Below are 25,011 nucleotides of genomic sequence, written 5' to 3'. Positions count from 1 at the left end.
AATCTTAAAATAGGTGTTTTCTTCTGTAATCAGTACTTCCCGTTGAGCCAGAACCGAAGAAATACTCGAATTCAAGAAATTAAAAAAACAAATTTAAGAAATTGGGGGAAAAAAATTACACTTACAAGACATAGTTTGCTAATATATGAGATTGATTTTCTTCTTGATGGCAATGCATTTCACACTTTACCAAGGCTAAATGATTTTTTTTTTTTTCCAAAACGAAAGTACACTTTTACGATATTTATAAGAACAAAAACATTTGCTTCGATAACACAAAAAATGCAGCAGGTTTGGTTTTCTAAGTTATTTTTCTGGGTCAAAAAAAAAAAAAAAAATAGAAAAATAGAATAATTTCGAATTGAAGCATCAAAAATGCGGTTTTTTAAGATGTTTTTCTAAAGATATTTAAAATACTAACCGTAAGAAGTTAACTCTTGAAATAAATTTGAGAAGAAAATTGACAATAACGTATTTTTTACAAAAACCCCAAAAAAAACTTTAATCAGCGCTTCATGGCGTATAAGACAGTGAATTGAAATTTCACAGTTTTATTATTATTTACAGATACTAAGTTGAATACATTTATCAGGGGGGGTCATTCCGTAATTTTTAAAACGATAATCGAATCGATGATAATCGTTTTACAGTTTGAGAATCTTTAAAGCTATTTTAAGTCAATTCTGATTCAATATTTCCTTAATAGTTTATATAAATAAAAGTTTTCGAATCCTTAGAAGTCGTATTAGTCTAGGTGATTTAGTAGTTGCTATTACTAGGGTGTCCGAGGTTCGATTCTCGAAATTGAAATTGTTTTTTTTTTTTTTTTTATTTTCTCAATAATCGTCAATAATCGTCAATAAATAAACGATAGCTAAATAGGTCTCGTTTTTGGAGAATTTATTCGTTTTTGGATGCAATATTTGATTTTTTAAAAGTGTTTATTAATTTATTCCAATCACCGATTAATTTGCAAACTCCACTAACAAAAAAAAATATTATTGATTAATTTCTACGAATAACCATAATGTTAGAGTAAATTATTTTAATATGTGTATCGAAAAACCATTCGTTTTTTATACAAGATAAAGCCGGAATGTATGTTGAACGGCGGCCGTTGTTTAAATTAATAGTTTCTAATACTAAAACGAACGCTTCTTTGGATAGGCGAAAGTTTAGAAAAAATCTGTGAGAATTATTTACAAAATGGTCATGTACACTTACATATGCGTTGGAAGAGACACAGGATTTGATTTGTCTCTAAGTTGCCTTCTTAATCGTATCGTACCTATATAATTTTTGAAAATTTTCAATTTCCAAAATTAATGCGTTTAAACGTCGAAAAATTTTGCTATAGATGTATCAATATGAATTTTTTTATGACCCAAAAGTCAAAACTTACATACATTGAATATAATTTTGGAAAATACATAAAGTGTTTTGTTACACATGTTAAAATAATTTACTCTAACATTATGGTTATTAGTAGAAATTAATCAATAATATTTTTTTTTTTGTTAGTGGAGTTTGCAAATTAATCGGTGATTGGAATAAATTAACCCTCTACTGCATACGAAGCCAAATATGGTTTTGTCTATTTGTATGCACTTTTCTCTTCTCTGTCACAAAAAAAATTATAAAGATTCAATACAATCCTCTTCTTTGTGTTTCTGAGAACCCATAAGGATAGTTTTTTCGTGTGTCCGACACAAAATAAATTTGTATTTTATGATCACAGGTGAGTCGATCAGTCGTGTGCATTGAAATCGAAAGTGTAGAATATATTCATACTTTAAGTGTTAATTACTGCGTTTGTTTGGAAAGAAAAGTGGAACTAAAAATTTATTTTTGATCGATTGTCTTATTATGTACGCTATATGAACCAATTTTTATTGAAAAAAAATTATTGGCCTGGTCTTGAGAGGGCAAAAAGTACGGAAGCCATATTTGGCTTCGTATGCATTAAGGGGTTTTAAATCTACACAATTTGTTAAATTTTTTTGTTGGAAAATTTTGTTCCTTTACATTTAAACACTTAAAAAAAAATCAAATATTGCATCCAAAAACAAATAAACCTGAGATAATCGAACAAAATATTTTTTGGAGCACCCTATTGATCAGTATTTTATAAATTAATGATTTTTTTTGTTCTCAAACTTAAACCATTTTTTTTTTTTTTTTAATAGAAAAGGAAAATTATGAAAATGAATATACTTAACCCCCACCCCTTCTGTTTTCATGTTTCGTTTTCTAGTAATATTTAATATTCTGAATTTACTGTGCGATATCAAAAACATTTTCTTTCTGCAAGTAGGTATCTGAGCAATATTTTTACAAATATTTGTATCCCCTCTTAAGCTTTAGTTAAATGAATTTGTCTGGTTCCAAAGTTGATTTAACAAACAAAATCGAAGTTCTGCATTTTGTTTTTTTTTCTTACTTTTTGCCTCCGTAACAACTTAAGTGACGACGACGTACCGTACATATATCGATGCAACTGTATAATAAATGCTCTTGGCCATATAAACGCAGTTACAACAAAAATTAAAAAAAAGAAAAATTAACAACAATGATCATGAATTGAAGGTAAAGCCCAAATCACCATTGATTTTCCAGAACCACACACCGGTAATGCCACCGTCATCGTTGTTATCGTCACCCCCCGTCCGTCACCACCACCATCATTGTCAATTCACCACGCACGCCGCCGCCGCCGCTGTTGCTGCCGATGAGCAAACTCAAGCTGACACAGGTAATAAGTAGTGGGGGGCAGAAGTAGAAGACCCCTAGACAACCAACCTGTTCCAAACCAGTACCCGATTTTCGTCGACCCAAGAAATTTTATCCGAAGAGGTGGAGATTTCGATTATATTACTTTTTTTTTGTACGATTTGTCGTACAAAGTCGAGCTCAATTGAGCTAAAAGCTACCTTCTTGCAGTTTCTCTAACCAACTTGGAGTTCAGTTGACGGTTTGATTTCGTATCGCTACCAACGGAATCGAAGAAGGTGTCTTTATTGTGAATGTCGTCGATATACATTTTTATGTATTTTCGATAACGTGTCGTGTACAAAAAAAAAAAAGAGTGCTCTGTGTTGTCTGTGTAATCGATCGCACATTCCTGTGTGACATTAAAAGATATTGTATCTATCGTGATCGAGATACATCATATTTATTATTATTCGTGTGTGTGTGCTTCATTTTTGCTTAAAGATAAATAACACATTTTTCTTACTGCAAAATGGTGCGTTTATCTATTGGATTAGCTTTCTTAGCATTAAATATTTTCTGCAGTGTAACTGTAAATGGTAAGTTTTTGGACTTTCATTTTTTATAATTTTTTTTTTTTCTTCTTCTTCCTGTTTTTGTATGTGTGGCAAGTTTCATACACAAACACACATAAAACTTATTAACTGAGAGTGAAATTTAAGGAATGTTAATGTGCAGATTTCGAGACTTGTGTGTAAAAAACAAGAAGTGATCTTCACCAAAAAAAAAAAAAATCAGAAAAAATAAAATGTTAATTTATTCATTATACCAAAATCGGATGATAAAAGTTATGCAATATTTGCATTTGCATAAATTTTATACAAAAATAAAAACTTTTTATCTCAATTTTTTTAAGAAATGAATAAAAATCACATAATTTTATTTTTGTAAGATAATTTTAAACTCAAGATATTTCTGAAGAAAAAAGAAAGTTAAGACAAACCTTTAAGTTGATTTATATATTTTTGTATCTTTTTTTTCTTATTCATGCGAATCTTATGCCTACATAAAAAGATACAACGTGTGTAATGCTGCGTTGCATAAACAAATAATTGATTTTTTTTTTTGCACATTCGGTTGCTGCGTGCAACACTGCACCTCTCTGTCATGTCTCAGAGATGTAAGAAGAAAAAGAGCAATCACATGCATATGTGTATAGTATATTCATGTATACATGAGGTTTATATTGCTGCAAAACTATAGTGTGGCTTTATGATGAAAAAATACATTATACAGCGGCAATTTGGAAGCGGTGGTAATGGTGAAGACTTCATCATCAATTTCACCGGATCAACTTGATCATTGCAACTTTATCAATGCATCTTCTTTTTTATATTTATTTTTTTTCTGTTGTTTTGTTGATTTATGTTTAAACTTGCAAAAGCTCTTAAGTCATAAAAGACTTGAAATTATTTTTTAAAAATGTAGGTCGATCGTGTTTTATTCACTTTTTTTTTTTTCTTTAAATAAAATATGATCAATGTTGAGCAGACAAATCCGTTTATCTGATGATTTTCACAGAGACACCCTCGCTTATTTTGAAACTAGTTTTCAAAAACGATTCATATAATATTACTTAATAAAAATTTTGTTACGAAAGATCGCTAATTCTGAAGAGAAAGTGAAAAAAAACCCCAAATCCAATGAATTATTTTAAAAATTCAATCTAATTGAAGAGTTTTGAATAAAACAAGAAATTCAACTTTAGCTTATGAGATTTTATTTAATACTGTGATTTTGACCTTGAACCAAACTACTTAACAACAGAAGTAATTATATTACGCATGTTAAAGTAATTTTCTCAAGTTTTTTTTTTTTTTTTAATAATGCAGTTTTTATTATTTATCAATGATATTACTGAACCGATTTGTCATACTTTACCTATGTTTCTTTTCAGTTTTTGTTTTTTTTTTTTTTTTGTATGAAGCTGTTTCATTTAAGAAAAGTTTCAAACGGAGAAAAAAGACATACTATAAACAAAGAGATTCTGTATTAAATCAAGCGGATTTTTGAATTTTTTTTTTTTTTTGTCAAGAATACTAACGTTTTAAATTAAGCGCACAAATTTTCTTAATTTTCTTGAATGCAAATTCATAAGATAATCTTTTTATTTTTAGGTATAGGTAAACATACATACAAGTGGATGATATTACGAAGATTTCAACATTAATTTTGAATGATTTCCTTATTACAACTAGCTATAATGTGGTCTATTCTTTTCAAATCGAGTTTTTTAAAATGAACATTCTTATTGAAATGAAATTAACTTTTAATTTAACAGAGAAATCTCATTTTTTTTAAGGTGATGGGATGTTATTTTGTTTCCTTATGAGTAGTATAACTTTAATGTTAAATCGCGTGTAAAAGAGTAGGCAATACGCACATAGCCGTATTGAGGGGGGGGGGGGGGTTGGGTGTTTAACCCCCCCCCCCCCCCCCCCCCGAAATTTTTTTACAGAAAATCAAAAAATAATATGTGCAGCACTTAATGATTTTTTTTTGTATTTTAGTGATTTGATTACCTATATGAAAATCTTCCTTAAAATCACTACCAATTTAGCATCGTTGCAGAAGCTGTCGATGAAGTTTGTATAAAGGAAAACAAAAATTGTTTGGTCCATTACAAAGAGTTTTTATCTCTTTGACCATTTCCTTAAGCACTATGTTAACACCTTAAAATGCTCTTTTAAGAACCCTTTAAATACCACAAGTACTTATGCAGGGTTTTTGGTGCCGAGACTAAACTATGCTTTTTTAAAGGGTTTCGGTGGACGAACTCGTTTTTGAAATATTACCCTTAAATCTATTTAAATCTTTCAGACATCTTTTCTACTGTCCGAGATATCTTCAGTTGCTTATTACCCACTTTTGTTCTATGTTAACCTTAAATCCAGTATGTAAGCGAAAATAAATGTATCGATTTATTCAGAGACTGTAGTACCTACCAACGCTAGTAAATAACGTCGAAAACTGGTAAAAAGCGGGATTTTCGATTTTCTAACGGGAATATCTCAAAAACGCGATGTGATAGAATTTTTCTGAGTTCGGATTCGAGCTCAGCACATAAAAAACCTTTAGAAAAGTATATCTTGGTTTCTGTAACAAAAACCTTGTTGGCCATACTCAAAATAAAAAAAATGCGATTATACTTTTGCAATGGAAGAAAAACTTGTTTTTATTTCTAAAAATTATAAGAGAAAGTAACGGGACATTTTGTTCTTCTCAATATTCTTGTTTTTTGATCCCCTTTAATAAAAAAAATAGTAGGGTGTCGCTGCAATACTCGGTTTTATATAAATAGCATTTTTATATGGTGGGATTATACTTTTGCAAAGCACTGTATTTACAACATTTCGTTATTCTTTTGTTTCAAATTATAAAATTAAACAATTTCAGTTTATTGTTAAATTTCAAAGTGAAGTATAACACTGGTCAACAAAATTAAACTTCTTTTTTGTTACAGAAACCAGGGTATACTCTTCTATAGGTGTTTTGTGTGCTGAGCTCGAAACCGAAACCGGCATTAGAAAATCGAAAATGCCGCTTTTTACCAGTTTTCAGGGTTATTTTTTAGCGTTTACTTCTTTTTTTTTTAAATTGAATTTGTAATAGTTTCTAAAAGAATTAAGTTTTGTCTCTCTAAATCCGGTTAAATCTTTTAAATATCTATTTTCTTAATCGAGAAATCATAACTTGAAATCAAAGTGTTTGGGGCATCTCATATTTATTTGCTTTTAATAGCAAATATCGAAAAGTTCTGTACCAATCGCTTTCAAATTTTGACACAATTCTTTTAGAAACTGTTAGAAATTTAATTAAAAAAAAAAAATAAGTAAACGCTAAAAAATAACTTTGAAAACTGGTAAAAATCGGCATTTTCGATTTTCTAACGGGAATATCTCCAAAACGTGATGTGATAGAATTTTTCTGACTTCGGATTCGAGCTCAGCCTATAGAAAAGTATACCCTGGTTTCTGTAACAAAAACCTTGTTGACCAGTGTAATTAGCTCATGTCAAACAACTTGGATTATTTAAAATTTTGGTTTTTAAGTATTGCTAATTTCATTTAGAACTCAATAGATAGAATGTACCTGTCAATTTTCTGCTACAAAATTTCAGTGCAAAAAAAAATTCATTTTTCAATGTTTTATATATTAAATTGTACGAAATAATTTTTTTTATAAAGCCTTAGAATTGTTAAAATTTGTTTCTTAAAAAAAATTATCTTGCTCGCTAACGCTCGCAATTTATATCAACCAACTTATCACTCTTTGTACCTACAAAACTAGAGATGCCGCTGAATATTCGGCCATTTTTAAATTCGTTTACCGTAAGCTGGGCTTTTTTAAACTTTTAACTACGAATTCCTCTCCTAAAAAATACTTAAAAAGGATATTGGCAAATTTTTCGCTTCTACACAGTTCAAATGACTATTTGATTTAGCGGGATTTAGAATCGACTGCAGTTACATATAGTTGATACAAAGTATTGTGATTTTTAAAAAAACATTTTGTTTGGTCTGAGCTAACATCCCCCCCCCCCCCCCCCCCCCCGAAATGAAATCCTAGCTACGGCTATGAATACGCATACTTTACTTCAAATGAAAAACTTGCTGCATGCATTCCTCCTCTGAAACAATTCAGCCGTAATACTCGAATTTCAAGGGTTGCCCATGCTTTACCTGCCTGACTCAGTTTTTTGTTTTCCTGTTTAATGTAGGGGAAAGGTGCGAACAGTGAGACAGTGCAAACAGTGAGATAATCCATTTTTCTCTTTTCTGAAAATAAGCACAAAACTTTTATTTCCCCGTCTGCGTCTTTTAATTTTGTCCTGCCTTAATTAAAGCTGTCCATTTTTCTACACCGTAAAATATCACACAAAATCAGGTGAAAGTAGTTTTTGGAGTGTTATTAAAAGAGTGTATAACACAAAAAAATCTGGTTAGGGGACAGAACTTTTTTTACATATATGTATTATATTTATATGTTCTTTCATAAAAAAATATCATGTAGGTAATTAGAATTCCTTCTCGTTTTTTGTAATTTTAAATTTTTCCGAAAAATGACAAAAAGTAAACATAGATTTTTAAAAAATCTATTATTTTAGCATGACTTCAATATAATTTCGTATAGTGTTTTTTCTTTCGTTTTTTTTTTGCTTTTTGTTATTTTTTTTTGAAAAAATGGGTTAAAGTAACATAAATTAATTAATTATATACTTGTCAATTACCTAATTATTTGACGTTTTCACCTAAGAATGTCTCACTTGCAAACAGTGAGACATTTTGACTTTTTCTACATTTTAGTCCAATGTGATGCTCTCATTCATTCTTTAAATACAAGTTTTTTTGCAACATTAAGATAAAATATGTCTTAAACTGACTTCAAAGTTTCGTTAAGCTATCTTGAAAACATTCCAAGATATAATAATTTAAAAAAAGTGTGCCTCACTGTCCGCACCTCTCCCATTGGAGAGGTGTAAAAACTGCGTTTTTATATGGCAGTTTTAAACTGTCCCAAATCTGACTAAAAAATACTTATAAAATTCGGTCATATCCACTTCACAGAAATTTTGAACTTTCTTTGGAGTCACACTAAAAATCGCATTATTTCTATATCATTCGCTATTATTCTATTTTAATGGAAAAAAATCAAAGAAAATGAAGGGCACTTGCCTTTCAAAGGCATAATTCTGAAAACTTTTTCATATTCAGTTTTAAAGTTTAGATTTTTTTACGCGCGCAGTATTTTTGATACAACGATGAAGTTTTACTAAATTTGGCATATTGCACGTAGGAAAACGCCTCAAATCCTTGTTACTCTTCTGGTGTCCCAAAAAGCTAAGTTGCATTTGAATGCCATAACTAGGGCACTTATGATTCAACCTATCGTTGGGTTAAATCAGAACATTCACTTCCTAAATCACTGTATAAGAAATCACAGAACTTCCAACCATGATTTAAGCCACAAGATTTAATATTTATTATTTTCATATTTATATTTATTTGTTCATTAAAAAAATATGTGAATATGCGTTGAACAGAAAATATAAATCATAACCTTAAGCTCAAAATTATTAAAAATGTCGAGGACCGCAAAGTTATTCGTTGTGGGCCGCATGCGCCCCGCGGGCCGCGAGTTTGACATGCCCGTTTTAAAACCTTCCCTCTTTTTCATGATATCCTTACTTCGCATCTACAAAACAGCACTAAGTCAATAAAAACAAAATATTTCTTCAAGTGCAACTGCTATTAAGTTGACAAAGTCATATCGGAATCACATGTACGCATAGCCGTAGCTAGGATTTCATTTCGGTAGGGGGGGGGGGGGGGGGGGGGGTTTACCTCAGACCGAACAAATTTTTTTTTTTTAAGATTCACAAAACTTTTTTATTAACTATGGGCGTGTTTTTTCTATTACTCAGTTGCTACTCATTTTTTATTTTATTCGCAAAACAATAATAAAAATTACACAAGTAAGTATTTGTTTTTAAGGCCTGGCCACACCGGAGGGTACATGCGGGAGCGGTACGGGTAATTGTATGAAATAAATTTCAAACTGACATATCAACGTTCAGATGTGGAATTTTTTTCATACAATTACCCGTACCGCTACCGCATGTACCCTTCGGTGTGGCCAAGCCTTTATTGTTTTTCGAATAAAATAAAAAAATGAGTAGCTACTGAGTTGTAGAAAAAACACGCCTTATATGTAACTGGCAGTCGATTCTTAATTCCGCTAAAGCAAATGGTCATTAGAACTGTGTCAGAGCGAAAAACTCGCCAATATCCTTTTTAAGTATTTTTTTAGGAGAGAAATTCATAGTTAAAATTTTAAAATAGCTCTGCTAACCGTAGAAGAATTTAAGAATGTACCGATTATAAAATGGCCGAATATTTGGCGGCATCTCTAGTTTAAATTGGTACAAGGAGTGATAAGTTGTTTGATATAAATTGCGAGCGTTAGCGAGCAAGAAAATTTTTTTGAAGAAATAAATTTGAACCATTATTAGGCTTTATACAAAAAATTATTTCACACAATTTTACTTATAAAAACATTGAAATATGAAATTTTTCTCCCACTAAAATTTTGTAGCAAAAAATTGAAATATTCTATTATATCAATTTAGTTCTAAATTAAATCGGGAATACTTAAAATTAAAAATTTTAAATAATCCAAGTTGTTTGGCATGAGCTAATTTTCTAATTTGAAACAATTTGATAAATAGAAAGCTAAAAATATAACGAAAAATTTTACATAGGTACTCTCTGAAACAAAAGGATAAGATGTCGGAAAGACTTAAATAGATTTAACGGTAATATTTCAAAAACGAGATGTGATCGAATATTTTTATCTTCGGATTCGAGTTCAGCAACCCTTTGAAAAAGTATAGTTTAGCCTCGACACCAAAAACCTTTAAGATACATACTTGTGTTATTTAAAGGGTTCTTAAAAAAACATTTTAAGGTGTTTACATAGTGCTTTAGGAAATGATCAAAGAGGTAAAAACTAATTTTTTTTGAAATCCCTTACCAAACGTTGTAATGGACCACAAAATTGTTGTTTTTCCTTATAAAAACTTCATCGACAGCTTCTTTAACGATACGAAATTGGTAGAGACTTTTAGGGAGATTTTCAGATAGGTAATTAAATTACTAAAATACAAAAACAAACCATTTAGTACTGCAAATATTAAACTTGTAGGTATTTTTTGTATACTATATCTTTTGTTTTTCTGAAGAAAAAAAAAATTCGGGGGGGGTTAAACTCCCAAACCCCCCCCCCCCCCTAAATACGGATATGCATGTACGCTAACGATAAAAATGCGTAGCTTGGAAATCATCATCCTTACTTTTCGTTGAAATCCCTTATCACTGAGTTTTAGAAAAATTGATTTTAATTTATTGTTAAGAGCTTTAGTTGCTATACAAAAAACTGTCCTCTGATTTGAACTCTTGTATATCTCTTTTCAAAGATTGTTTAAATAGATGAGATTTGTAAAACTTGGCTGTGCTTGAGGTGTTATTTGTTTGTTTACACAAAAATAGAAAAATGTATGTAATAAACTTTTATCAATTTAACCATTTTCATTTCATTTCATAAAAATAAAAACAGGTCCTTGAAATTCCCAGTGTACGGATTTTTATTAAACAAAATTACTTGGATGTAATATGAAATTGAATATACACATAAAGTCATGTTTACCTACTCCTACATATTTGGTTGTAAACTATTCACACTAAAAATTTACTAATTTTGTTTAAATTTAATATTCCATCAATATTAAAACAAGAATAACTAGAAACCCTTCAAAAATATTTTGTTACAAAAAAAAAAAACAATTGATTCTAAATCACAAAATAAAAAAAAAAATATTAAAATAAAATTGCTTTTTTAAGCCCTTGTTACAACTTCATCAAATTCCATTGAAAACAATTCAAATACACAAAGATATTGCTCTTAGTTAGAAATATTTTTATTTATTTAGATTTTTAGATACGAGTGCACCTAAACTTATACAATAACATGAGTATCAAAAAATTCAAAAACTTAAAAAAAAAGAATACATAAAATCAAACAAAAATACATATTTAATATTTACGACACACCAATATATTTTGACAACTATACGGATAAAATATCAATAAAATAAAAAAAAAATAAAATAAAATATCCATAGGCACCTATTCGTATGAAATTTGTATTGCAAAACAACAACAAATAAAATAAACCAAACAAACACATGAGTGTATAAATTCCAATATCTAAATATAAATTGTTTTTTATCTGAGTTTTATTCACTGCTGCGTTCAACATTTCAGTGAAGTTGTTCTGTTTCAAAAATATGACAAAAAACAAAAAAAAAAGGATATGCATTTTTTGTCCAATGGCAATCGAAGCATTGAAGTGGGTTTCTCTTCTACAAAAGCTACATATATCACCTATATCGACCACCTATAGCAATTTATATATAGCGCCTACACAACCAGTTAAAAAAGAGAAAATTAAATTTAACAGATATACGAGGAAAATAAATTTTAAATAAATAAATAAATATATTTGTTCGTTTCCGAAAATCCTTTCATAGTCCAATGTGAGTTTATATTTTTCTACAAATAAACAAACAAACATACAACTCGCATTCAATGGCCTAGCACCCTTTTGGCCACAACGATATAAACCAAACTGTTTTTTTTTTTATTTTATCTTTATTTTTGTATTTTTATTTTTTTGCAAATATTTCCTTGTGGAGAGAAAAAAAATTATACTTTTTCAATGAATAATGATGGCAAGGGCGTTTTTTTTATAAACTGATACAGCAGAGGCCTAACAGAAAATAAAATGAACGAAAAAGATATTGAAAGTTTGTAGGGTGACCATCGAAAGAAATTTAAAATGAAAATTTTAGTCCTTGATCGTTAAATAACTTAGCTTAAAAATTGGTGTTGAAGGATAAATAAGTTGGTACTAGAAAGCTCAGAGTTGCCCAAAACAGATTTCTAAATATGAATGCATTATGTAAGTAACCCAGAATGTAAAAATAGAAAAATGGAAAAATTAAAAAAACATTAAAGCTGAAATTTTATTTTAACGCATACATTTATGGGCATCAAATTTTCAAAATTTGAAAAATGGAAAACCCAAAAATTCAAAATACCCAAAACCTCAACTCCCTGAAATCCACAATACCAAAAATTTAATATTAGTAGAGTAACTAAAGCAAATTATTAGGGAACCCGGCCGAACAGCTCTGATTTTGACGATTTTTTTTTTCAAACGTAGGTAATTAAAAATACTTTAAAGTCTACAGATTAAAAATTGCCGGTGTTGCCGTCTTGTTTTTTAAAATTAAAATTAAATTTTTTTTAACAAAACCATTTTTTTTGCTTAAATTTCATAAAACAAATGATAGCAAAAGATTCTCTAGGTAATTTAAGGAAAATATATAAAAGGCAGTAAGGGACAATCTGCCATCGTTTAAGCGATAAATGCAATTTTCTAACATTCTGACCTCAAACAGAAAAAAAATATTTTGAAAACAACGGCAACACCTACAATATTTTAATATACATTTTTAAAAAGCCAGAAGCTCATTCTTATCTCTTAAATTTAAGTCTACTAAATTTAATCAAGACTTTTTGAAAAAATGGTCCTCAAACTCAGAATTAAAAGAAAAATGTTAGTAGAAAAATTTAAAATGACTTTTTTCCAAACTTTTTCTAATAAAATATGAATTTATTTCAAAAAAATTTTTGGCCATAAATATTATCACTTGAATTTCGAAGCAAAAAAGATAAAATATATCATACTTTTGAAAAAAAAAAAATGAAAAATTACTTCAATTTCAATGTTTTTTTTTATTAAAACTGAATTTTTGCATTGAAATAATTAATTTTCTCAAAGACTGTGGTAAATAGGAACTTTAAATTTTTACTATTTAACTTTCAAAAATAAGAGTTATTAAATGAATAAAAAATAATTTTATGTTTAGATGTTGAACTTTAAAAAAAAATAAGTTACATTTTTTTTCAAAACTTTTATTAAAAAAATTTCTTCGAAAATGAAATACTTTTTAATTTTTTTCATAAACCGTTATACATATTGACATTTCCTTTTATAATTTGAAATCATAATAAATGCGGCCAAAAAATTTTGAAAATAAATGCATTTTATATTACGACCAAGTTTAAAAACCGACATGTTAAAATTTTTTCAATAATTTTTTTTTTCAAAAATCTGATTTCAATTACCATTCTTTCAAAAGCCGTTCATTCAATTTACTTAATTTTAATTTTACATATATGACTAAGCTTCTGGCTTTTAAAAAATGTATATTTGAATATTGTAGGTGTTGCCGTTGTGTTCAAATATTTTTTTTTTGTGTTTGAAGTCAATTGATAAGAAAATTGCATCTATCGCTTGAACTATGGAAGATTGTCCCTCACTCCCATATATTTTTTTTCCTTGAATTTCCTAGACAATCTTTTGGCATCAATTAATTTATGAAATTTAAGAAATATTTTTGAAAAAAATTTGTTTTTGTTCACAAAAATCTTCAATTAAATTTAAAAAATCAAAACGGCAACACCGGCAATTTTTAATCTATAGACTTTAAAGTATTTTTAATTACCAACGTTTGAAAAAAAAGATCATCAAAATCTAAGCTGTTCGGCCGGGTTCCCTAATATTGCCAATTTTTGAGCTTTAGTTACTCCACTATATAGGTAACATGAAATTTTTGTAATTTTGATTTTGGAAAAATAATACTAAGGTTTAAGTAAAGAAGTTGAAGTCCAAAAAAAAAAAAAAAAAAAACAAAAATTTGAAGAATCCCAAATACAGAAACTTTATATAAAATGAAAAATTTGAGGAAATACCTATATCTGGAAAACAATTATTTTTGACTCAAACTCGTGGCAAATATAATTGCCAAAGAATATTTTTCTTAATTTTTTTAAGTTGAACAACAGTAGTTACAGTAAGTAGACAGTTAACATTTTTGAAGAATTTTTTTAAGCTCTATATTTTATTTTCGGTGTTTAGGGTTTTCGAGATTTACCTACAGGCTAACGGTATTCTTAGTTTTTGAGATTTTGGACTTTCAAGATTTTGTATTTTCTTGATTCAGAATTATTTTGGGTTTCTGTCCGTCACCTATACGTTTAAAAAAAGAAAACTATTTCAAAAAATGTAAAACAACAGCTTTCAATACAAATTAATTAGAATCTGAAATCTTAAAAACTGTGACGTCACGTTTTCAATAGGTATTTTGAAGATTGTGTGTCTCAAAAACATGATGTCATAGAATTTTTTTACTCAAATTTGTACTTCCTTTTCAAAATCAAGCTTTTTTTTTAAGTGAAAACTTCTTTAGTATCGTAGTGATTTGAAACAAGATGAAACGAAAACGCGACACGACTTCAACTTGTTATAACTTTTTTGTTTTAATAGATAGATGAATGAAATTTGTACTGTAGATAGGTAATTAAATAAATTATAATTGTACAAAATTTCAATTAATTTCATATTCAAAATTCGGAGATAACGGTAAAAAGATGTTCTTTTCCAACACACGTTATGAAATTTCATCGAGTTTAAAAAATTCTAGCTCTCTTTGTAGATGTCTCATAGACCTGATCGATATATGTATATATTTTGAGCTAAGACAACAAGCTTTCAGATGATATAAAATTTATATAGGTAGGTTCTCATATAAAAAACATGGATTTGAAGGTGATAGGATAAAAATAGGTAGATTTTTTCTGTTTTATTTTTTTTTTTGCAAGAAAAATGATTTTTTAAGGTTTCACTTCTACCACGTGTTAATTGCACACATGATTTTTTTTTTTTTTTTTTTTTCGTAATCATAAAAAATAAAGGAAAACATAACTGTCGAAGAAAAAAAGTGGTTTTAATCAAATTTGATGAAACTTTAGTAAGTTGCAGTACGTTGCTTTGGTTAAAGGCATAGCTAGGCTTAAGTTTAATTTTATTTGTTAAAATCATGTAAATGTTATAATTTAAAGAAGTATTTTGCAGGGCCGATGTATGTATATAAAAAACAAAATTTTTGATTCGTAAAAATAAATGGTCACCGCTATACTTTACGTAAATGCGTATACTTTAACAATGAGGTCCGGTGGTGGTGGCACACGATTCTTCGATCATATCACAAACTCAGTTAATTTTAATTAAGCTTATTTTTTATAGTTGACAATATTAACAGCAATTTTCGATAATTATTGTTGGTTAATTAAAAAATATTATCGCGCTCAATATACCTTTGAAAGATATATGTGAGGCTACACTTTCCGAGCTATGGTTTCCTGAAGCCGGAAAATAAAATTACATATATATTTGCAACGTGAGAGATTTTTTTATAGAAAAAAAAAATGTTTAATTATTTTTGTTCTTTTATTCTTTATATTTATGTTCAGGACACACAGGACTATATAATAGTCCCTTTTTGCTTTCATTGTGTTTGGATATTTTTTTTTTTTTTTCATTTTTTAATGAATGGCTTAATTTTGGGTCTTCTTTTACCCACCTATATCTACATTGAGCCATTGTTGTGGCAGGTTTTTGGTATATTTTTTTTATGGTCAATTCTTTTGGGTGTATATAAGCGCGTGAAAATTATATCTTTGAGCCTTTATAGACAAAAGTGCTATATGAAACTGATTTTATTTTTCGAGTTTTTCGGTTTTTTTTTTTTTGTTTTTGTTTGTGTCCCCGCTTTCGTCCTGGGAATTTATGTTGCGTTAAAAATAATAAATTGCATTAAACGTGTGACATGAACGTATTTTTTATGCCGCCACCACCACCACCGACCGACTGGCCGCTTATTTTTGCTCCTCTGAATTGAGTTTATGTCTGCTACTGCTTGGTCTTTTATCTTTTGTTAAAAAAAAAAAAATAAAACAAAAAGTTGAGCATATCCCAAATTGGGATGTTTAATTTTTTGTAAAATAAAAGTGTGCCAAGGCATTATAAATCGTTAAGAGTTTTTTTTTTTTTGTTTTTAATGGGAAATTAAAACAAAGCTGTGATTTACTCGTTTGTTTAAAGAGATTAAGTTGTCTGCGAAGGTATAGTGCGTTGTATACTGGTGGCAATCTGTGTGGGTCTAGGCGGAAATTATTTATTATTATTCAGTCTCAATGATGGTGAAGAAAAATAATAATAAAAAGAAAAAAAAAAATTAGTATGGAAAGTTATTTTATCAGCAGGACAGAGAAAAGAGAGTATCGTTAAAGTATCTCGATTAACAGTTTTTAATTTATTTTTAAAAATAAAGCAATAAAAGTAAAATTATAATTAAAAATTATATTTTTAATATTTATGTTGGTATCATTCAATTTATATTGTCACTTAATGACAAAAGTTTTTTAATAGTTCAGTTGAGATTTTAATTAATTTTGTACTTTCGGAGGTTTTGTCAATTCGTCGCAAGAGCCGGTACCACCAAGTGAAGGCTGGGATACGAACACAGAACTCTGGTGTCAAAGTCCATCGCATCCATCCATCATTTTCAACATTGAATGGCGTCTTTAGGCGAAGTTGGTTTCGTCATCTGCAATGTAGAGATTGCAAAAGTTTTTTTTTGACGTGATAAAGTCTTATAAATCGATAAACCATGGCAGCCAAAAATTTCAATTCAAAATTAAAAATAAACTATTTGAACTACAAAAATCTTCTATAGCTTATTTGAAAGATAATAACCTAAAACTCAATCCAAATGTCATTTAATAGGGTAAAAAGGGGTAAAATAAAATTGCAAAAAATTGGCATGAGGCAGACCTTTGACAAAGTAGTGATTATAGGTAGGGAAATTTTTTTTTGACAATTTGAAAAACGTCATTAGAAAGATAATAAAAAAAAAGTTAGGGGTCTGATACGGATTTTTTTTTAAGTCTCTGCGTTTCGAAATATGAATTTTTGAAAAACACCTACTTAATTTGGGGTATTTTTGCATGAGTTTTTATTTTTTAAAAATTTTTTTAGCATTCAAAAAATCTCAAGCTTATAGAACATGTAGTCTATGACTGTGCGCATACATGTGCAAAAAATTGGTATTTCAAAATTTATTTTTGACCGAATAACGGGAAAAACAAGTTTTTTTGTCCAAGTTTTTTTTACCTTTTTTAACCGTTTTTTATTTTTATCTTTTTTTGTTCAACAGATAAGTAAATGAAATTTATATTGTAGATAGATAATAGACAGAATTTTGAGATAACGGTAAAATAAAGTTTTATAATTCAACAGGTTCTATCTTTTTATCTAAAGCAAATACAAATTTGATTCAACTTTATTGAGCATCCTGATGATGTTACCTTTCATTTGGTATATCACACATAACTGTACATTCACTACAAGCTACACAATGTTAAATTAAAAAAACTTGCGAAATACCTCAAAACACCTGGGTAGATCTGTTGTTCATGAACAGCCACCAGTGTGGGAAGTACCGATTTCTCAGTTTGGAATTTCGACATGGTTTGCTTTAAGAAATTCTAACTTTTTTTCTAGGCATCGCAGAAATAAGATTGAAACGTCATAAGAAAAATTGATTCAACAGCGTGAGAACATAAAATTATATGTTTTTTTGTTTGCTTTTTTTGATGAAAAATGATCGATCGATATATATATTTTGATCTGAAGCAATAAGCTTTAAGTTGGTATAAAATTTATTATAGGTTGTTATGTCAAAAAAATGAATTTTTGGGTGATGGAAATGATTTTTTCACTTTTGTCATAAGAAATTATTTTTTTTAATAAATTATTTTAATACTTTTTGCGCATTGTAAAAATTTAAAAATGATTTTATTATTTAGAAAAAATATTTGGCTTTTTAATGGTATAATTTTTTTGTAAGCTTTTAAAATAAAAAAATTAATATAATGAGAAAAGAAAAAATGTAATTTTTTTTAGCTTTTTCTTGTAAATTATGATTGTTTTAAATAAATAAACGCTTCAATTGATACATTTTAAAAGCACAAAACCTGTTTTCTTAAAACGTTATTACGTAAAATCATCGTCCGTAAACCTTCTGGTAAACCTTCCAAACCTTGTTTTAATGTAATCGTTTATGTTTCATGTCTGCCTGATGAGATACCAAGTTTTATTGTCATCGACCCCTGAAAAAAAAAAATAAAACACATTAGAGTAAAATATATTACAATAGTCTATAACCCGGCAAGGCCATTTTTTTCTGTAGGTATATAAATTCAAAATAATATATTTAGATTATAAAACATAAAACCATAGAATATGTGAATATGTAAGTATAGTCTTATTATCCAACCCCAAACATTAAGACACTTTATTTTATCCAAAAAACTCCTACACTATATTTTATTTGTTTGCCCTGTGCTAACAACATTCGATCGTATCTATACACATTGTATACATTTTTACAAAAAAAAAAAAAAAAACAACATTATTTGGGCTTAAAATCACATAAAACGTGTCCTGCGATTTGTTTTTTTTTTTTTTCAGCTTTTTTTATATCTTAACCAAAAATTCATCCTTTTTTTTATGCCATTTGATTTGAGTTACCATTTTAACGTCTTTATAGCTGCACTTAGTTTCTTCTTTCCTCTTCCTTCCAATACAGTATCGTTGTTTTATATGTACCAATAATAATATGGCCATTTGGTATATACTGGAACAAAAAAAATATCGATTCATAAATGTTTCATGAGCCTTAAGATTTTTGTCTTTAGCTTGAGTTTTCTTCCTTTTTTGTATTTTCAAGGTGGAGAAAAAATTGTTGTTTATGTTTTATGGAAACATATAAAATTATATCAAATAGGAAAAGAGCAAAATATTCTACGACTTGATGATTTATAAATAGACAAGTCAATTTATCGAAAGATATACAAAAGAAGGAGGCGAGGAGAGAATTAAGAGTTCTAAAAATCGATAAGCAATTTTTTTTTAAAACTGGTGATGGGTAATTTTTTGAGAAAGAAAAATAAAATTAAATTTTGTTGCCCACGTCCTTGAAAAAAGCAGTGTACTTTTCTTAACATTTACATATTAATCCGAATATCAGTCAATATTTTTTTTTAAAGTCCCAATCTCCTGTCTTACAGTTTTTCAGCACAATAATTTATTAGTTGAGTATAAAATTTACACAAAGGCTCCTCACATAATATCATATTAATCGATGTCTGTTTTTCAACTGAAATTTTGTACATTGGCCAAAAAGGAACCTTTAATTAAAATATGGAAAATTCTTCGGAAATATGTGAATCGTATTTGTACTTAATGAAAGTACGAGGACGGTTATTTACCCAAACTTTTCATCAGAAGCATTGACAACAATATTTTCATTCGAAAAGCTAAAGGAGGAAATGTGAAGCCTATTCTCAGAAATATTACTGTAACCGATTGTATAACTGAAAAAATTTTCATACAAGAATTCGATGAGTCTTGGAGCGAAAATCCTTTGTAGACCTCCCAGGAAGAATCTGTTTTCAATCGAAGAATTTCTCAGAAATATTATGTCTGGTAATTATGAGTTGGCCCAATGCTTATGGAACAGAAGGCTTTATCTTAAACAAATCACTTTTAGTTTAAGTGTACGATGGCAATACGGATAACATGGACAAATTGCCCCTCTCATAGAGCTGTATTAGAGGCTAAAACTGTTGACCGGGAAACCGACGAAGTTACGAATACCAGAGTTACGGGCGACAGAGTTACGAGCGTCAAAGTTACGCGAAACCAAAGTTACGAAAAACTAGAGTTACGAATTCTAAAGTTATGTTAAGCTATGACATGTGATTTTTGGGTTGGCAACAATTGCGAGGAACGACATAGAATTATGGAAATACAAACAAGAGATTAACTTCGGCTTCGCGTAACTTTGACGGCCGTAACTCTGTCGCGCGTAACGCTGTTATTCGTAACTCCGTTACCATTTCCTGTTGACCTTTTTACCCGACTTTAGAATAGCAAAAAGAATGGTTTTGTCTGTTCATCAGTTCAATATGTAACTTCTGAACTACATAAAGTGATGTGACAAATGAGAGATATTGTTGAAAACGTCTGCTGGTTAAAGACTATATTAAGTCGTATATTCAAAGTTGATAAACTTTTACAACAGTTTAAAATTTTCGAATGTTTTAATACTTAAGTGCTTAATTGCATCTGTAAAGCTGTATAGAACCAAAATTGTTTGTCGGAAAGTTAAAAGTTAAAAGTTAAAAGAGGCTTCAAAGAGGGATAAGACTTGATGAAATATAAATTCTTCATGCAGAAAAGAATTTGAAAGAGGAATGAGATTTCATAAACTAAAAAGCATTTTTACCGACTTACAAAAATTAGGAGGTATTCAATTCGTCTGTATTTTATTTTTTTTTTAGGTAATTTCAGTTCTGGCTATAGAAATATGAGAAAAACCATAAAACCTAGTTTTGTTTTTTTTTTTGATAAAAATGATTATTGAAGAAAAGAGTCTTCAAAGAGTGATGACACTTCATAGATAGAAAGTTTCACTGAGAAATGGGACTTCTTAAAGTAAAAAAGCTTCATGAAGTTAAGAAGTTTGACGTTTGGTTAAATATAGGCCAAATCCGTATTGGACCCCTAATTTTTTTTTAATGTCTTTCTAATGGTGTAACTCAAATTTCTGTGCAAAATTTTGCGTACCTGTAATTAGTGTTTTGTCGAAGGTCTATGACTGCAAAAAAACCTTCACAACTTGGTTCTGAATTTAATTTTTTAATTTTGTCAATACCTTTATTAACTATTGAATAAATTTGTCTACCATTTAAAAAAAAGTCAACTCTTTACAACTTACCGGTCAGAAAATAGCCTCTTTGTTCAATGTCGTGTTACCCCTATTTACCCTATAAAATCTTAAATTTTTTTGCCTTAAACAAAGATATGATTTCTTAAGTTTTAACAAACATCTGCTTAAGTTTTAATATAAGTGTTAATTTTAATAAATAATGTTCCAAGTGCTACTCAAAACCAAATAAAAGTTGAAAATTAAAATCTTTCTCTTCATCTTCATCAAAATGACGAATTAAAAAATATAAAACAACAAAAAAATCCTCCTCATTCTTGAAACATTGCCAAATGAATCACATGTGACCCAGTTTTAAAACAATTTTCACCAACTATACTATAACCATCTTCACCAAATAAGCGTTAAAAAAAATTAAAAAAAAACTCCTCAGGTGTATAACCAAACAGTGAAGTGGAGTCCTTTGCCTCGACACTATATACATTTGTGTATGCGGTGGAACAAACGAAGGTAAGGTATGACTACTCTTTCAACATCTAATATATCATTTTTATGCGTACAAGCACCAGAACTTAGGTTTTTTTTAGGTAAGGGGATAGAAAGGGGATGCAGATTTTTTTTGTACCATAAAAAGGACTCGAAAAAAATTCACATGAGAACTCCCATATATGACCAAAAAAAGAAAAAAAATATCCTAAAAATTGGTCAAATGCCCAACAACACTGCAGACTGCACACTAGGCACTGACCAGATGCTGGTGAAGTGAAAATAAGTGTGCAGAGCCATATGCACTTTCATTATATTTAGCAAGGACACCTATCTCTAGAAAAGGACTCTACTTTATGTGTCCACTTGAGAAGTGGATGTTTGTTTCTTTTTTTTTTATAAATTTTGTTCCTTGACACCACACCGGTATCTGACACTACTGTTTTATATGTATGTATATGTGTTTATATGTATTTTTTTTTCTTTCGTGGATTTTTTGAATTTAAATTGTTTTCGTACCTACCTATCTTTCTGTCGGAACGTTGCGCTGGCTGAAGCTTGAAGAGGTGTATAGGAAGTAGAAGAGAATTTTCATTTGGCACTCTCTGTTGCAAGGTTGGCTACTACTTAATTGTCGCCATCGTCCAGTGTTGCACATGATGTGGGGATAGAATAATTTTTTTTTTGTCAGTGTCATCGCATCGGTGTGTGCAGTTGGAGCGCAATAACGTAAAGGGTAAGAGCGTGGAAGTGGACAAAACCATAAAGCGGGCGAAAACAAATCTCTTGACACACACTCAAGTGTCATCGAAAATGACATTCAACCGTTAAGAGACAAGTAGTGCGAGTTTGTTTGTCTAGATCTAGTAGAGTGACTGTGTGTGGAATGTTGGAAACAGGGTGTTTCAGAAATTTTAGAATTTTCGTACAAATATTTGTAATTAGCAAATGATAAAAAAATTTAAGGAGCATTCAAATTAATCATGAACTTTTATGAAGGACTTCAAAATTCTGATTGATTTTGGAGTGTGCATAATTTTTGGTATCATTTTTGACAGTTTTGTGACATCATGAAAACGATGATTCGTATATAAAAGTTGATCCTTTGGCAGATAGAGAGTCTAAAAAGAATTAATACAATCTAATCTCCATTATGATGGCTATCACAAGTTGTTGATTTAACTAAAATTTACAACAAGTAGAAAAATATAATTTTTCAAGACCACCCTGTAAGCTTTGCAGATCATAAACAAACAGCATCCCAAATTGGCATCGCGAGCTTTTTACACATAGATTCATTGTTAGATTTATATACCGGATCAGCCACCTTTTTTCAAATTGAATTATTCAAAAGTACTTTTTGTTGAACTTGTGTTAGGTACTTGAAGCTATATATTTTTTTGACGATAATGTAAATGATGGGATAGTAGCTGAATGGAACTTGAGATAGTTTTCAAGAATCCAATACAAAAGTAGTTACAAGTATTTGAGTGTACTTTTATACAAACTATAAGGTGACAACGCTATTATTTAGGGTGAATCAGAGGGTAAGTATTTGTGTCAAGATATCCGAGTGATACTTGAGTTAATCGGCAATTAGTTATTTTATAAGTGTTAGTGGTGCGATGTTGTTTTAGTGATGAGAGTATGTTCACTTTGTTGTTTGACGAATTGTTTGTTTTAATATTTTGCATGTGGTTCTGAGTAAATCGAATTTATGGGACATATTTGTTCTGATAGTTTATTGCATGGAATTATTGAGTTGAGCGAAACGTAAGTTTTAACCAAGTTTTTAACCAGTCTAATGTAAATAATGCACTGAGTAGGTGTGGAAGATAAATTTTAGCTAAATCTATGTTACTTATGAATTCCTTATTACTATCGACACCAATACAGTATTTTGACATTTTTATATAAAAATTTGGTAGATGTATGTACATAATTACCATATGGTCGGCGACTCAAGTCGGCGACTAAAGTCGACGGCTCATATGTAGATTGTGTAGGTGGCTTGCTCTTTCTTATGCTCATTTTAACTCCACTTTAAAAATATTTTTTACCTTTAACAGATTTTGGCTTTCTTCAATTTTTTATGAGCGGAGAGTTAACAAAATCGAAAATAACAAAAACCGGGTGCGCTACTCGTTGAGGAATTCCACTAACTAAATTTAATTTTATGAAAATAAATTTTGGTAGATTCTCAGATTTACTCGATATGCACAGATGCCCACAAAATCGTTCCAAAAAAAATTTAAAAAAATGTTGGTTGGACCACCCTTACCATTTAGTGGTATGAAAATATATGTTGGCCGACTCTTAGACTTAACGGATATGCACAAAAAAATATCATAAAAATCGTTCCAAAAATATATTTAAAAACAAATTTTGTACCACCCCAACCATTTAGTGGTATGAGAAATAGATAATGGCCGATTGTCAGACCTACCCGATATGCACAAAAAATTTCATAAAAATCGTTCTGAAAACATATAAAAAAAATTTGGCTCGACCATTCTAACAATTTAGAGGGGTATACAAAATAGATGTTTGCCGATTCTCAGACCTATCCGATATGTGTACAAAATTTCATATAAATCGGTCCATGCGTTTCGGAGGAGTTTGATAACAAACACTGCGATACGAGATTTTTATTCGGCAAGACTTTTTTGAGGTGACAGTCTAACCATCACATTAAAAAGTCGTCTAAAAATAATTTTACCAAGAAATAGATATAACAATAAATCACGGACATAAATTCTCAAAGTAATAGAAATTAAATTAAAAAAAAAAAAAAGTAATTTTTTACTTATTTAAATTTGTGTTAGAAATTGACAAAATTGTTTTGCTGTTTTCACTATAAGACATCCAAGGTTCCTAGGTTATTTTGTGTTTCTGACAAAAGTTACATATCTAATGTAGCCAAACTGGAAGTTTTTACTTAATAATTAAAAATTATTAAATAAATTAATGCAGTCATTATTTAAGGACAATTAATTCACAATGAATTTGTGCAAGAAGTAAGATACAAATTGGTTTTTCGAAATTTTATTTCTCATATTTCTGGAGGAAAATAAATATGATTTTTGTTACAGGATTTCTTGTGAAAACTTTTCATTTATAATATTTTAATTAAAAGTCTCTTTGTCGACTTTGTGAGACTTTGTGTACGTTTAATACTCAAACTGTGTTGACATGCCATTGGAATCTTCTTAAATCAGCTTTTATACATTTCGTCGGTGAAACCAGAAAAGTGTGTAACTCCAAATTTTCTGAAAATTAGATTTGAATGCCATCTGTTAGACACACCTAATATCTACCGTTCCTTAAACTCAGAATCTCCTTAAAGTTCATAGTTTTTATTTTATAAGCAAATTAGAAAATGAAAACTCATACCAATGCCTTCAAAACGATTTTGTTTTTTGCTCTCCTATAAAATTTGCTAAAATGGAGTTACACACTTTTCTGGTTTCACCGACGATTTGTTTGATAGAAAGTAA

The 25,011-nt window shown here is 29.3% G+C and overlaps 1 protein-coding gene across 1 annotated transcript in view; it reads left to right on the top strand.

Annotated features, from left to right (window-relative positions):
- The first annotated feature begins 2,863 nt into the window (after positions 1–2,863).
- Positions 2,864–25,011, top strand: part of LOC129909813 (chitin deacetylase 1) — a 74,837-nt gene continuing 52,689 nt past the window's right edge. The window contains exon 1 of the mRNA XM_055986910.1: positions 2,864–3,308. Within this exon, the coding sequence (XP_055842885.1) occupies positions 3,242–3,308 (67 nt within the window). The 5' untranslated portion in view covers positions 2,864–3,241. The remainder of the gene's footprint in view (positions 3,309–25,011) is intronic.

Source organism: Episyrphus balteatus, chromosome 2, assembly GCF_945859705.1.
Source record: "Episyrphus balteatus chromosome 2, idEpiBalt1.1, whole genome shotgun sequence".
In the NCBI taxonomy this organism is placed as follows: domain Eukaryota; kingdom Metazoa; phylum Arthropoda; class Insecta; order Diptera; family Syrphidae; genus Episyrphus; species Episyrphus balteatus.
Note: the sequence above shows the minus strand (reverse complement) of the source record. Positions and strands in the feature narration are given on the sequence as shown.